Source organism: Epinephelus lanceolatus, chromosome 3 (assembly GCF_041903045.1).
Source record: "Epinephelus lanceolatus isolate andai-2023 chromosome 3, ASM4190304v1, whole genome shotgun sequence".
Lineage (NCBI taxonomy): Eukaryota > Metazoa > Chordata > Actinopteri > Perciformes > Serranidae > Epinephelus > Epinephelus lanceolatus.
The window spans coordinates 47,865,643-47,877,057 of NC_135736.1; the positions used below are offsets into that span (position 1 = coordinate 47,865,643).

The window sequence follows — 11,415 nt, forward strand, 5'->3', positions numbered from 1 at the left end:
AGGAAAATGTGATTGTGAATTTCCTTGATTTTTCCAGGTTTTCAATGACTGTGGGAACCCTGAGTGTCGACTTGTGTCGCTGTTCATGTTTGCACCTTTTTTATGTTCATATGTATTTGTTGAAATATCTTGTGAAATTCAAAAATTCTTTGTTTTTTATGAAGCTTTTCCTTGTCATCTTGGAGAGCAGTGAAACTTACTTTTCTGCCTTGTGCTAGAAAACTTTGCTACTGAGGGCCTGAAACGCCCACTGAAACATTGTGTGACTTCTTTACAAGAATCCATAAATAGAAACTGAACACTTTAGATATTGGGAAATGTGACTTTAACTTTAAGGTGAGGTTTTATTTTGAACACCTGAATTAATGGTAGTGTATCCACGTTAGAGCTGCGGTGAAAATACAAGCTGCTGTGCCAAACTGCAGCCTGAGAAATGTAGGCCAAAGGTCATCATTCCTCTCAGCTTATGGTGCGCTGAAAGAAACCCTCTGAAACAAAGGTCGAACTGAGACCGGCCAACAAGTGTGAGGAAAGTGTGCAGTAGGCAAAAAACCACACCGTGAGGACGAGCAGTTATCAAAGATCTCCTTCATTGTTTTAATAGTAGACATTGTGCCACAAAAATGTCATGTCCGCAGCCACAAATCACGTGCCGAGATTACTAATTCCAGCTATTCATCATGTCATTCGCTTCACTTGCTTCTCTACACAATTTGCAAATCACTTCTTACATTTATGTATAAATATATACAGTTTATAGATTATTCTCGAGCTGGGATGGTGGTTTCGTTTCTCCTGTTGTGGTTGTGCTGTTGGTTGAGGAACATTAGCAGAGAAAAACACACGGCTGACGTCATGTCTCCCAATGTAGCACATGCTTATTGTATCATGAATACCAGCAGAGCACACACAGAGCCGAATATAGATATATACAGGAATGTTAACTGCTATCATACAAAGTGGATTCTTTTAAGTAAGAAGTCACGACTGCGGGCATATGAGGGGAATACGCCGACAACACAAGAGCACCGAAGGCATAAATGTCATGTAGATCTCCTGCCACAAAGGCACTGGCACATCGTTTTTAGGGGCGACACGGTGAAGTTGGAGCAGGTGACGTTTTCTTGTGTGTAGTTTGAGCGGGAAGCCACTCGCTTTCATGACTGCATCATGACTGCAACTGCTCACATGCAACTGAGGGAGCATGTGATCTGTTCTGAACATGCATGATGCTGGTTTAAGCATGTGCTTCATTTGAAGTGCTTCATATGTCTGAGGAGATTCAGGGCCAAAGTCATGCTGCTTTATCCACAGCTAAATAAAGACAACTGTGTGGTTTTTTTCTCTCTCAGTTTTTAGAAAAGTGACTCATTTAACAAAGGAAGAGCAGGGCAAACAAAACAAAACAAAAAAAGAAAAGTTGTATACACGTGTTCTCTTTCATTGGTTAACTTCACACACTGTTAAAAATTGTATACATTTTGTTTTTTTTATTCCAGTATGAGTGTGTTTTGGTAAAGTAAGAAAAACAAAACAAGAACTGCCCAGTGTGTTCTGTAGGTATGATGGGCTTACCGTCCTATTGCTGACTTTGAAAGGGGGTTGGGGTGGGGATCTGGTGTTGTAGCTGCACACACACTTACAAACCGGTCCACTCAAAGTCTTCCTCCTGTCTTTCTTTCCCTCCCTCTCTTTCTGGTTCTTTCCCTGTGGAGCATGGTAACATTGAGACTGGTCGTGGGCTCGGGGGTGGATTCAGGTCGTGGCTGTTTTCGGGGTCTCAGCAGCAGCCTCCAGACGAGGTGTTGACGGGCTTGCTCTGGATCTTGACGTTGGACTTCTCCGAGGAGCCGGCCGTGGCCCCGGGGCCCATCCTCTTCTTGATCTCGGCCGCCATGGTCATGAAGGCTTGCTCCACGTTGGTGGCGCTCTTGGCGCTCGTCTCCAAGAAGGGGATCCCCAAGTTGTCGGCAAATTCCTGGTGAACGAACGGGAGTGCGAGGAGAGTTAAATCAATTCAGTGCCATAACATAACAACAAATGATGTGCTGAGGAAGACTGTGTGATACAATTGAAAGCTCCAGAGCTGCTGCTAAATAAACCTTGTGTTGGTGAGACTGTTAAGTTTCCGTTTTCAATCTAACGCCTCATTTCCGCTGCACAGTTTGACTCAACTTGACTCACTTTTGGTACCAGGTGCTTTTCTCGTTTTTGTTTTCCACTGCAGATAGTACCCACTCATGTAGGTGAGATTCTTAACTAAGATTCTTTGCTGTGAAACTGGCGTGGCATCGTCAACGCAACACATGCTGAATTCTTGCACTGGCAACCAAACCAAAGCAACGTATGCACTTCATCAAATGACCACAGCAGGGTTTTGCAAGCAGCCATTTAAAAAAAAATCTGGGACAGGTGAATTAAAAAAACTGCAGTTGCTTTTGACGGTAGCTTGGCTTTTTAAAAAATGGTGAGTTTGTGCAGGAGGTCATGTGTGTGAATTTACATTTTCTAGGATAGTGAAGGCATGACACTCCCTACTCTCCCTCTGATTGGCTTGTAGTTGTTGCCTTCGTTGGTCAGACTGGTTGGATTTGACATGAGGAGTGAACTTGGTTAGGGTAAGAATGTCAGGGTGAGCCAATCAGAAGCAGAGTAAGGCAAAGAAGGGCAGGTCATGCCTTCGCTATCCAAGGAAACACTAATTTGAATCCCATGTTGCACCAGTGACGATTGTCTCTGACCAATTTGTGGTCTGCAGTGTTTTAACTCCACCATCTAGCATCGGCTCAGTTCACCTGGAGCCACAACTGAGGCGGCACCAAAAAAAGCACCAGGTACTATGTAAAACTTTGTTCATGAAAAAAACAAAAAATAACTGTTCCACATGAGTTGAGAGGAATGTAGCATCATATTTACTGTACAGACACAAAAGCGTAAAGTGAATAAGCAAATTTGCAAAAATGTCAAACTCTTGCTGTGAATTTTTTTTTTTTTGTCACACAACTATTTCCAAGGTCAAGGATGAGCTTTCACACTGAAGAGTTTAATCATCAACCCCCCAACCGTATAGACTCTGGACTATGTTACCCATATTACCCATTATGGCACCAGCCACTTTAAATAGGTGACCAGAAACAAAACAAAATGGTGGACGGAAAGAAAGAAAAATTTGACAACAGGGTCTATCTGAGTTACAAACAAAATAAATAATAATAATATTGTAAAACAGTCGATCAAAATTTACCTTAATGTTTCTAACAAGTCAGCCCAAAATGTTCCATTTAACATTTAACATTTAAGAGTTTCCATCTTAAGGTTGTTAAAATAATCTGATTTCACACTGTCTGACACTAACATTCACATTCTGCATCATCATCACTGAAGCTACGCTGTGTTTACAATGAGCGAAATATTGTAAACATAAATGTTGTTTGGTGCAGATGTTTTAATGGATGCAACTTTACACCAAATGAAAATATTCAGGATGTGTAGAGCAGCTTTTTACAGACACATTACTCCAGTATTCAGCCTGACAGAACTGGAATGTGAAACGCTGGAGTTGAAAAATAAAGTTCCGTGGATCTTAATAATGTTTGCTTTACGGCAACACTTTGTAATGATTAACCTGCTGGCAGCCAACTGATTATTATATTAAATAAAGATATTAAACAAACACAGTCGAGGTAATCTTTGAATATTTGGTGTCATGACAAGGAAATGAGTGGTGTTTTATTTGATCACTGACTCAAAGGCAGAGTATTCAGCCATATTTTGGTGCTAATATGAGTGTTTTGAACCTACTGAGCACACAATTGACAGAGAAGTGGATTTTGACCAACAAATTTTTTAAAGACACCTTTTAAGCAGTGGGGGAAAATTTGATCTTCAAAAAAATTTGGAGGGAGTATCGCTTTATATTTCTATCTTTAACTATACAATTAAAGAGTTATATTAAATCAAGTTGTTGCCAGTGCCTCCTATAAGCAGGCACATCTGCTTAGGACCTGCTGTATGTTTACATTTCTTGTTATTTACAGGAAATTAAATGGTGCAGTAGATCATGGTTGAGGTGCCACCTTTACCTCATTTTAGGGCCTGAAAAACCAGAGTGGGTGTGGTTCGTACACACAGACCAAAATGACTTTGCACCTCAGTGGTGAGCCTTTTACAAGTCATTACTTGTATAAATATATATAACCAAATATGATGATTATTAAACGACGTGTCTCACAGTCAACAACTTCTAAACCACTGCCCACAGTTCACCCAGCTGTCTGACCAGCAGCTAAATGCTCAGTCGATTACAAGCTCATCTTTTCCACTCTGATATCTCACAGCAAAAACTGAACTCATCAGAATGTCAAGGTTATTACAGTGAGACCACAGACTGATGGAAAACTGCTGCTCAGTCAGCTAATGCTTGTTTCCTCACAGTTCTAGCTACAGATATTTGGACAGACTATCAGATACAAATGTCAGAGGACTAAATCAGACATTGCTGTAACAAAGAGTCTCATCTCTGTGTCAGGGTGCCGTCCACTTACCTTGGCTGTGGTGTAATCCACAACTTTCTTCGTTGTGAGGTCACACTTGTTGCCTACTAGCAGCTTGTTGACGTTCTCGCTGGCGTAGCGGTCGATCTCCTGTAGCCACTGTTTGACATTATTGAAGGACTCCTGAGGACGGAGAGCAGAAAGACAACAGCCATTAAAACAGACACTGAACACTGAAGATGCTGCGTTTAGCAAGTTGCAAAACATGAGTTTTATTGAAGCAGGCCCTGATCAGACAGAGCACTTTTCAGTAGCAGCCTGGTGTCTGTAATTGTTTTCAATGGAAGTGAAGCTTTTCCCTTTTGCGATGCTGAGAGACATTTCCCCCTCTGTCCCCTTTCTTCCAACAAGACAGGGTGAAAAGGATTTCAGCTAACAGCTGGTCACTTGCTTTACATTAAACCTTAACGTTACAAAGTGAATCTGCAAAACTTACCCTGAACTTTTTCTTTATATTTTACTCCACTGCCATGACGTTTCATAGGCTGTCCCATACTATCATACAATATTACACATGCACTTCCAAGGCAATTGCGGAGGCACAAGCTGCAACGCTTGCTAACTTTAGTTGCTCATTAGCTGCATATGGACCAGATATAGACCAGACTGGCAAATGTGGGTACTTTGCAAAACACTGCAAATGGCCACACCCCTATTTCAGGGATAGAAACATGAAGATCCTGTCGATGTCAATGCAATTTAACACGTCTGTATGCATTTATTTCCTGTAAAATTTGTTTTATGGACACGTTTGACAATTATTTTGCAACCTTGCATGAATTTGAGTGCTCACAATATCCTAATAATCCAGGTGGATCAGTGACCCAACGCACTGACCGGATATTGCTTCTCCAGACATCTGGCCTTGGCGATGATGCGATGCCGGTCCAGTTTATGTGTATCACATGATACTAGTTTCAACGGACACACAGTTACAATTTTCATGTGAATATATGAATATATTTTAAGCAATAACCAAATGATGTATTTATTCAAAACTTTTCCAAAACATTCTGCTAATTCCAAACTATTTTCCAGGCCTGGTAAATAGCTTTTCTATTATTATTACTTTTCCAGGAATTTCATGACTGTGGGAACATTGAATTTGTTAACATATATTTTGTAGCTGAGCGTCCAGTAGCCCTCTAGAGCAGGCGCCCCATACACTAAGGCTATGTCCTTACTGCGGTTTTGACTCCAACCCATGGTTCTTGCTGTTCTATCATACAGACGCAGATATTGAAAGCTAACGTTAGCTTTACACAAACCATGAACTGTACGCCACCACCTGTTGTCAGTACCACCACAGAACGCCTGCCTCTAAATTAATTCGATTAGACAAATGGAAAAACTGCATATTATGTTAGGAGCTTTTCTGCTCTGAGTTGAAGTTTTTTAACTCTAGGCATTCAGGAAGTTCTGCAAAAACCCCAGGCGCTCAGCAAAAGCAAAGCAGCGAGCGACAGGCTTCACTTTCTTTGAAAATAATTACAAAAAGCCGCTCCAGGCTTCTAAAATTCACTCTGTCTGATCAAGGCCGGAGGAGTCTGTAAATAAAGTGTCATCATATCTTATTAAACAAACATATTCAATTAGCATTATCATCACTGTGTGACTGGATGATGACTGGGTGCTGTGGATTTTTAAGGACATGGGGAAATCCTGGAGAAGCACTGACCTGATCCGTCACATCATAAACTACTATAATGCCGTGAGCTCCTCTGTAGTAACTGGACGTGATGGTGCGGAACCGTTCCTGACCAGCAGTGTCCCACTGAGAGAGCAAAGCAGAGCTCGTTAGTGCAAACATTATCCAAAGTTTATCACTTCTTATCTATTTACAGCCCGATGACAAGACGCTCTCCTTACAATCTGAAGTTTTATGGTCTTTCCGTCCAACTCGATGGTCCTGATCTTGAAGTCCACACCGATGGTACTAATGTAGCTCTCTGTGTACGTGTCATCCTAGGACAAAACACACACACACACACACACACACAGGTGGGTCTGGGTGGCAGATACGATCCCTGCAGAGTTATCAACCATCACAGCGCTGACAGAGAAAAAATATAAAAGCCTGTTACGTAACAGAAGCTGAGAAACAGACACTTACTGCAAACCGGAGGAGGAGACAAGACTTTCCGACACCAGAATCACCAATCAGGAGCAGTTTGAATAAATAGTCGCTGTGAGGATGGAGGAGGGAAAACAACATCATCACAAAATAATAATCAAAACACCTGCAAGACTTTAAATCACATAACATTTGATCTGTTAGACTCACAACACTTTTAACAAGTGCTTTATCAGCAAATTAAAAATGTCACTGAATGTGTTTTGTCAGAATCTTAATCCTGTTTACATTGATCAGACAGTGCCTTATTTAAGTAATTTAATTTTCATGCTTTGGATTGATGCTTTAAGTAGTTTGTATTTCTTTGTCAAGTGTAAAAAAAAATATATGTGCGTAATAAATACTCAGCTATATTTTTTTTCCCAAAGGCTGCTTAATTGAGGTATTATAGCATCAACATTAAACTTATTCAGTGTCAGGTAATAGAACTGAGACTCCAAATTATGATTATTTTGATTATCAAATAATCTGTCTATTGAAAAAATGCAGAAAAATGCACATTAGATTTTCCCGGAGTTCCAGGCGACATCTACTTTTCCAAGCAACAGTCCAGAACATATCCAATTTACAAAAGTATAATAAAGAGAAAATACGAGACAGCTGGAAGCAAGGAAAGTTTAATGTTTTTGCTTAATATATGTCTTTAATTTTGATTTTCCATCAGTCAACCAACTGTTTCAGCACTAAAACTGAATAGTTACATAATTAATAAACTCATGAAAACATGAATGTCAAAGTAATCTACGAATTACTTCTAAGTTACATGTGTGTTACAAACATCTGAATAATTCACCAACATATGACAAGCTTAATAGTGTGGTATTGTTTACACATTCATCAGTCGGGAGAAGATTAATCTCCAACTATTTTTAAAACATTGAGGTTATTTATGACTCAAAAAACACCACAAATTCTCTGGTTCAGTCTCTTAAATGTGAGAATCTGCAGTTTTGCTTTATTTATTCATTTTATTTAATTTGGACTGCTGGATGATCAACAGTTTACATCACCTTGTGCTCTGGGAAATTATGATGGCCATTTTTAATTATTCTCCTGACATTTTATAGAGCTAACATCTACTCTAAGTACATTTACTCAAGTACTACACTTAAGTACAAATTCGAGGAACTTGTACTTTACTTAAGTATTTTCATTTTATGCTACTTTAGACTTCTGCTCCACATCTCTGAGGTAAATATTGAACTTTTTCCCTCACTACATTTATTTGACATTATTAGTGATTTGCAGATTCACATTAATACACAATCTATAATCAAGAAACCAATGATAATGTGTTATTGCAGATTAAACTACCCAGCATTATATGAAGTAATTAAACGAGCTCCACCTTCTTTACCAGCTGCAACATTAAAGTGATGAACACATTATTGCATTAATAATTATAATCCATTAATATAATGTACATGATTTTGAAATGGGGCATTCTGCATAATGAGTACTTTTACTTTCAGTTCTTCAAGAATATTTTGATGCTACTGCTTTTGTACTTTTACTTGATATTGATTGTAGACAGTGGTGGAATGTAACTCAGTACATTTACTCAAGTACTGAACTAAAGTACAAATTCAAGGTACTTGTACTTTACTGAAGTATCTTGATTTTATGCTACTTTATACTTATACTCCTCCACATCTCAGAGGGAAATACTGCACTTTAAACTCCACTACATTTATGTGACAACTGTAGTTACAAGTCACTTTGCAGACTGAGATTTCACATTAAAAATTATAATAGTGTTATAAAATACAATGCATTATTAAAGAGTTTCCAACCTTTTAGACTAAAGGAAAATGCATCTAAACTCATCACATGGTTTCATTACTATTCTATCCAATACACTGATTAGAGAAAAGTCTAAAAACACAAATAGCACAAACAGTTTCTTCCTCATCTATCACCCACTAATCAGATTTATATGGCGACCCTTTGGAGGGGCCTGACCCCCAGGTTGGTAACCACTGGATTACACTAGCTAACTGTATATAAAGCCAAACTGGAGCAGCCACCACAGTGACATGCGACTCTAACATTGATCAGCAGTATTAACTCTGTAATAATGTCACATAGAATCAGATATTAAGAGACATTTTACTGCACAACATGTACTTTCACTTTTGATTCTTTTAGTACAGTGAGGTGAAAACACTCCCATCCTTTTACTTAAGCAGGATTTTGAATGAAGGACTTTCACTTGTACCAGAGTATTTTCACAGTCATGTATTGGCACGTTTACAAGAGTAAATGATCTCAATCCTTCTTCCACCGGTGTTTTCACGGTATATTATCGCCACATTTAGTTAATATTTTAAATACATCTTCCATCAGCGAGTAAACGAGTAATCCATTACTCGAAATAACCGATAAACTGACTCATAATATCAATAGTCGTTGGTCGCAGCCCTGTAGTGAAGTAACGCTGACATTACCTAACTAACGTTAACTCCACATCATCAGCCGACAATTTAGCAACTTCCTGTTTGCGGCGGATAAATTACAGTGAAATTACCGATGGACAAAGACCGGATCGGTACAGAAACATCGATTAGCTTGTACTGTCACGACCGTGACCTATCAAACTGTCACTGTGTGTATAACTATCTCAATAACAAAATCTCCAACCGTGTCCGGTAACGCTACGTAGCTATTCAGTTAGCATACTAGCTACTAATGCTACTTCCATTTAAGTTCCCATAAGTGAGCTAACAAACCGCACTGACGGAACACACATAAATATTCGGTTTAATCGGTGTCATACTGATCAGAAAATGTTGATAACGGTGAGTTTCGTGATAAATATCAACGCTGTCATTTGACAGTGCGTACACCCCACCACAGCCCTTTAGCTCGCTAGCTTAGCACCGGAGACAAAGCAGCTGACGTTCATTTTGTACACAGTCTAGCTAACGTTAGCTTAGCTTCCCCGGCTAAGCTGACAGCTCAGCCGGACCTGTCATAATCGACATTAAAAATTCACACTTACTATTCGGGATTCATCGTTGACTACAGGTTATAAACTGTTGTTACTGTGAATGCAGCTGGATTTCGTCGGAGATGAACCTAAAGGCTGGCCTCGTACACAAGAAATGACACCGTTTTTTTTTGAAAATCAAGAACTGGCTAAACTGGTTGTCGCAGCCAGAACAGCATAATCGAATCAAATATGGCTGTCAGCAATACCTACCCGGAAATACCAGAGGATATGAATCATGGGTAGTGTAGTCATGTGGCAATGGGCGTTTACACAGCAGTCAGGTATATTTCTACTGTGAAGAAGTATTTAAATGTTTTACCTAAGTAGTTTAAATATACCACGTTGTAAAATAATTGAAAATGAAAAAAATATATATAAGATAGATAGGTAAGAGTGAGTTTAATCAAAATGAATGTTCTTCCGAGAATCCTGTACCCAATGCAGACGCTCCCTTTGAGGATAAATAATTCTGTTTTCTCTGATATTGATAAAGCTATTTCAAAATTTATCTGGCATGGGAAGAAACCACGTCTCAGTTTGAGAATGCTGCGGCTGCCCAGGGAGAGTGGGGGTCTTTCATTGCCTGACTTTAAACTTTATAATTGGGCATGTCATATGCGTACAGTATTTGGGTGGCCGAAACATTTTATGGATCCTACACAGGAAACCCACATTGACGCTTGGCACTGCCCCTTATTGTCTCCACTTAGCCTTGTTGTTAATGAGAAGTCTTTGCTCCCAGTCAAGGTCAAAAACAGTCCCATTATGATGAACACAATCAGAACATGGGAGAGGATTGTTAAGCCCACTCAAAGTAAAGGTCCCTCACCAGCCCTTCACCCTATTATTCAGAATAAGGCCTTTCCCCCAGGACTTGATACAAATATATTCCAGTGCTGGTATGATCTTGGTATTAAAATTGTTGGAGATTTGTTTGAGAGGGATGCACTGTTGTCTTTCGAACAAATAAGGGCCAAATTTGGTGTACCATCTCAACATTTTTATGGCTACCTCCAGGTCAGACATTTTATTAATAGCCTAGGTCTCACTGAAGCCCAGCCAATAACCTCAGCTATTGACTCATTTTTGTTACAATGTCAACATAACAAGAAAATTATTTCCCATTTCTATAGGAAACTACAGTCCCTCAAACTATGTAATATTGATAAAATTAAAGGTTTATGGCACAGGGACTTGGCAACTGAGTTTGGAGAGGAAGCATGGTCAGATGCAATAGCATGAATAGGCAAGATCTTTTTATGCAACAGACAAACTGAGAGCCAGTACAGGATCCTTCATAGATTACAACGCACGCCCCAGTCCTTGAACTCTTTCTATCCTGAAATCTCTCCCCTGTGTAGTAAATGCAAGCAGGAGGTTGGGTCTTACATACATTGCATCTGGCGCTGCCCTTTGATATTTAAATTTTGGGAAAAAGTCTTACAGGAAATTAACTTAATTTTTGTTAAGAACATACAAATAGATCCTGGTTTATTTCTACTTAATCTTTCAGGAGTGGGTCTCCAGCAAAAACTCCTGTACAAGTTACTTCTTTTAGCTAGGAGATGCATTTTGTTTCAGTGGATCAAGCCCAGACCCCCATCTGTTAACCAGTGGTATGGAGAGATATTTAAAGTTCTGCCAATGGAGCGCCTGAGCTCAGTTTTAAAGGGGAACAAGAGTTATTTTGATAAGCTGTGTCTCTCTAATGCTCTTTCTCAAGTGTTGATTTTGTT

At 39.4% G+C, this 11,415-nt stretch overlaps 1 protein-coding gene across 1 annotated transcript; it reads right to left on the minus strand.

The window, feature by feature from the left end:
- Nucleotides 1–573: 573 nt before the first annotated feature.
- LOC117255678 (ras-related protein ORAB-1) lies at nt 574–9,885 on the minus strand. Its single transcript, XM_033624804.2, has 6 exons — nt 9,689–9,885; nt 6,667–6,739; nt 6,423–6,518; nt 6,232–6,327; nt 4,545–4,676; nt 574–1,978 (listed from the first exon to the last, which is right to left on the minus strand). The coding sequence occupies exons 1-6, from the start codon at nt 9,700–9,702 to the stop codon at nt 1,781–1,783; spliced, it is 609 nt and encodes a 202-aa protein (XP_033480695.1). The 5' UTR covers nt 9,703–9,885; the 3' UTR covers nt 574–1,780.
- Between the last annotated feature and the right edge of the window lie 1,530 nt (nt 9,886–11,415).

Bases quoted from the DNA above. Each gene is read 5' to 3' on its own strand.
- LOC117255678 (XM_033624804.2), bottom strand. The intron at 6,328-6,422 runs GTAAGGAGAGCG...TTGCTCTCTCAG, and splicing joins AGACCATAAAACTTCAGATT to TGGGACACTGCTGGTCAGGA. The intron at 1,979-4,544 runs GTAAGTGGACGG...TTCGTTCACCAG, and splicing joins TGGATTACACCACAGCCAAG to GAATTTGCCGACAACTTGGG.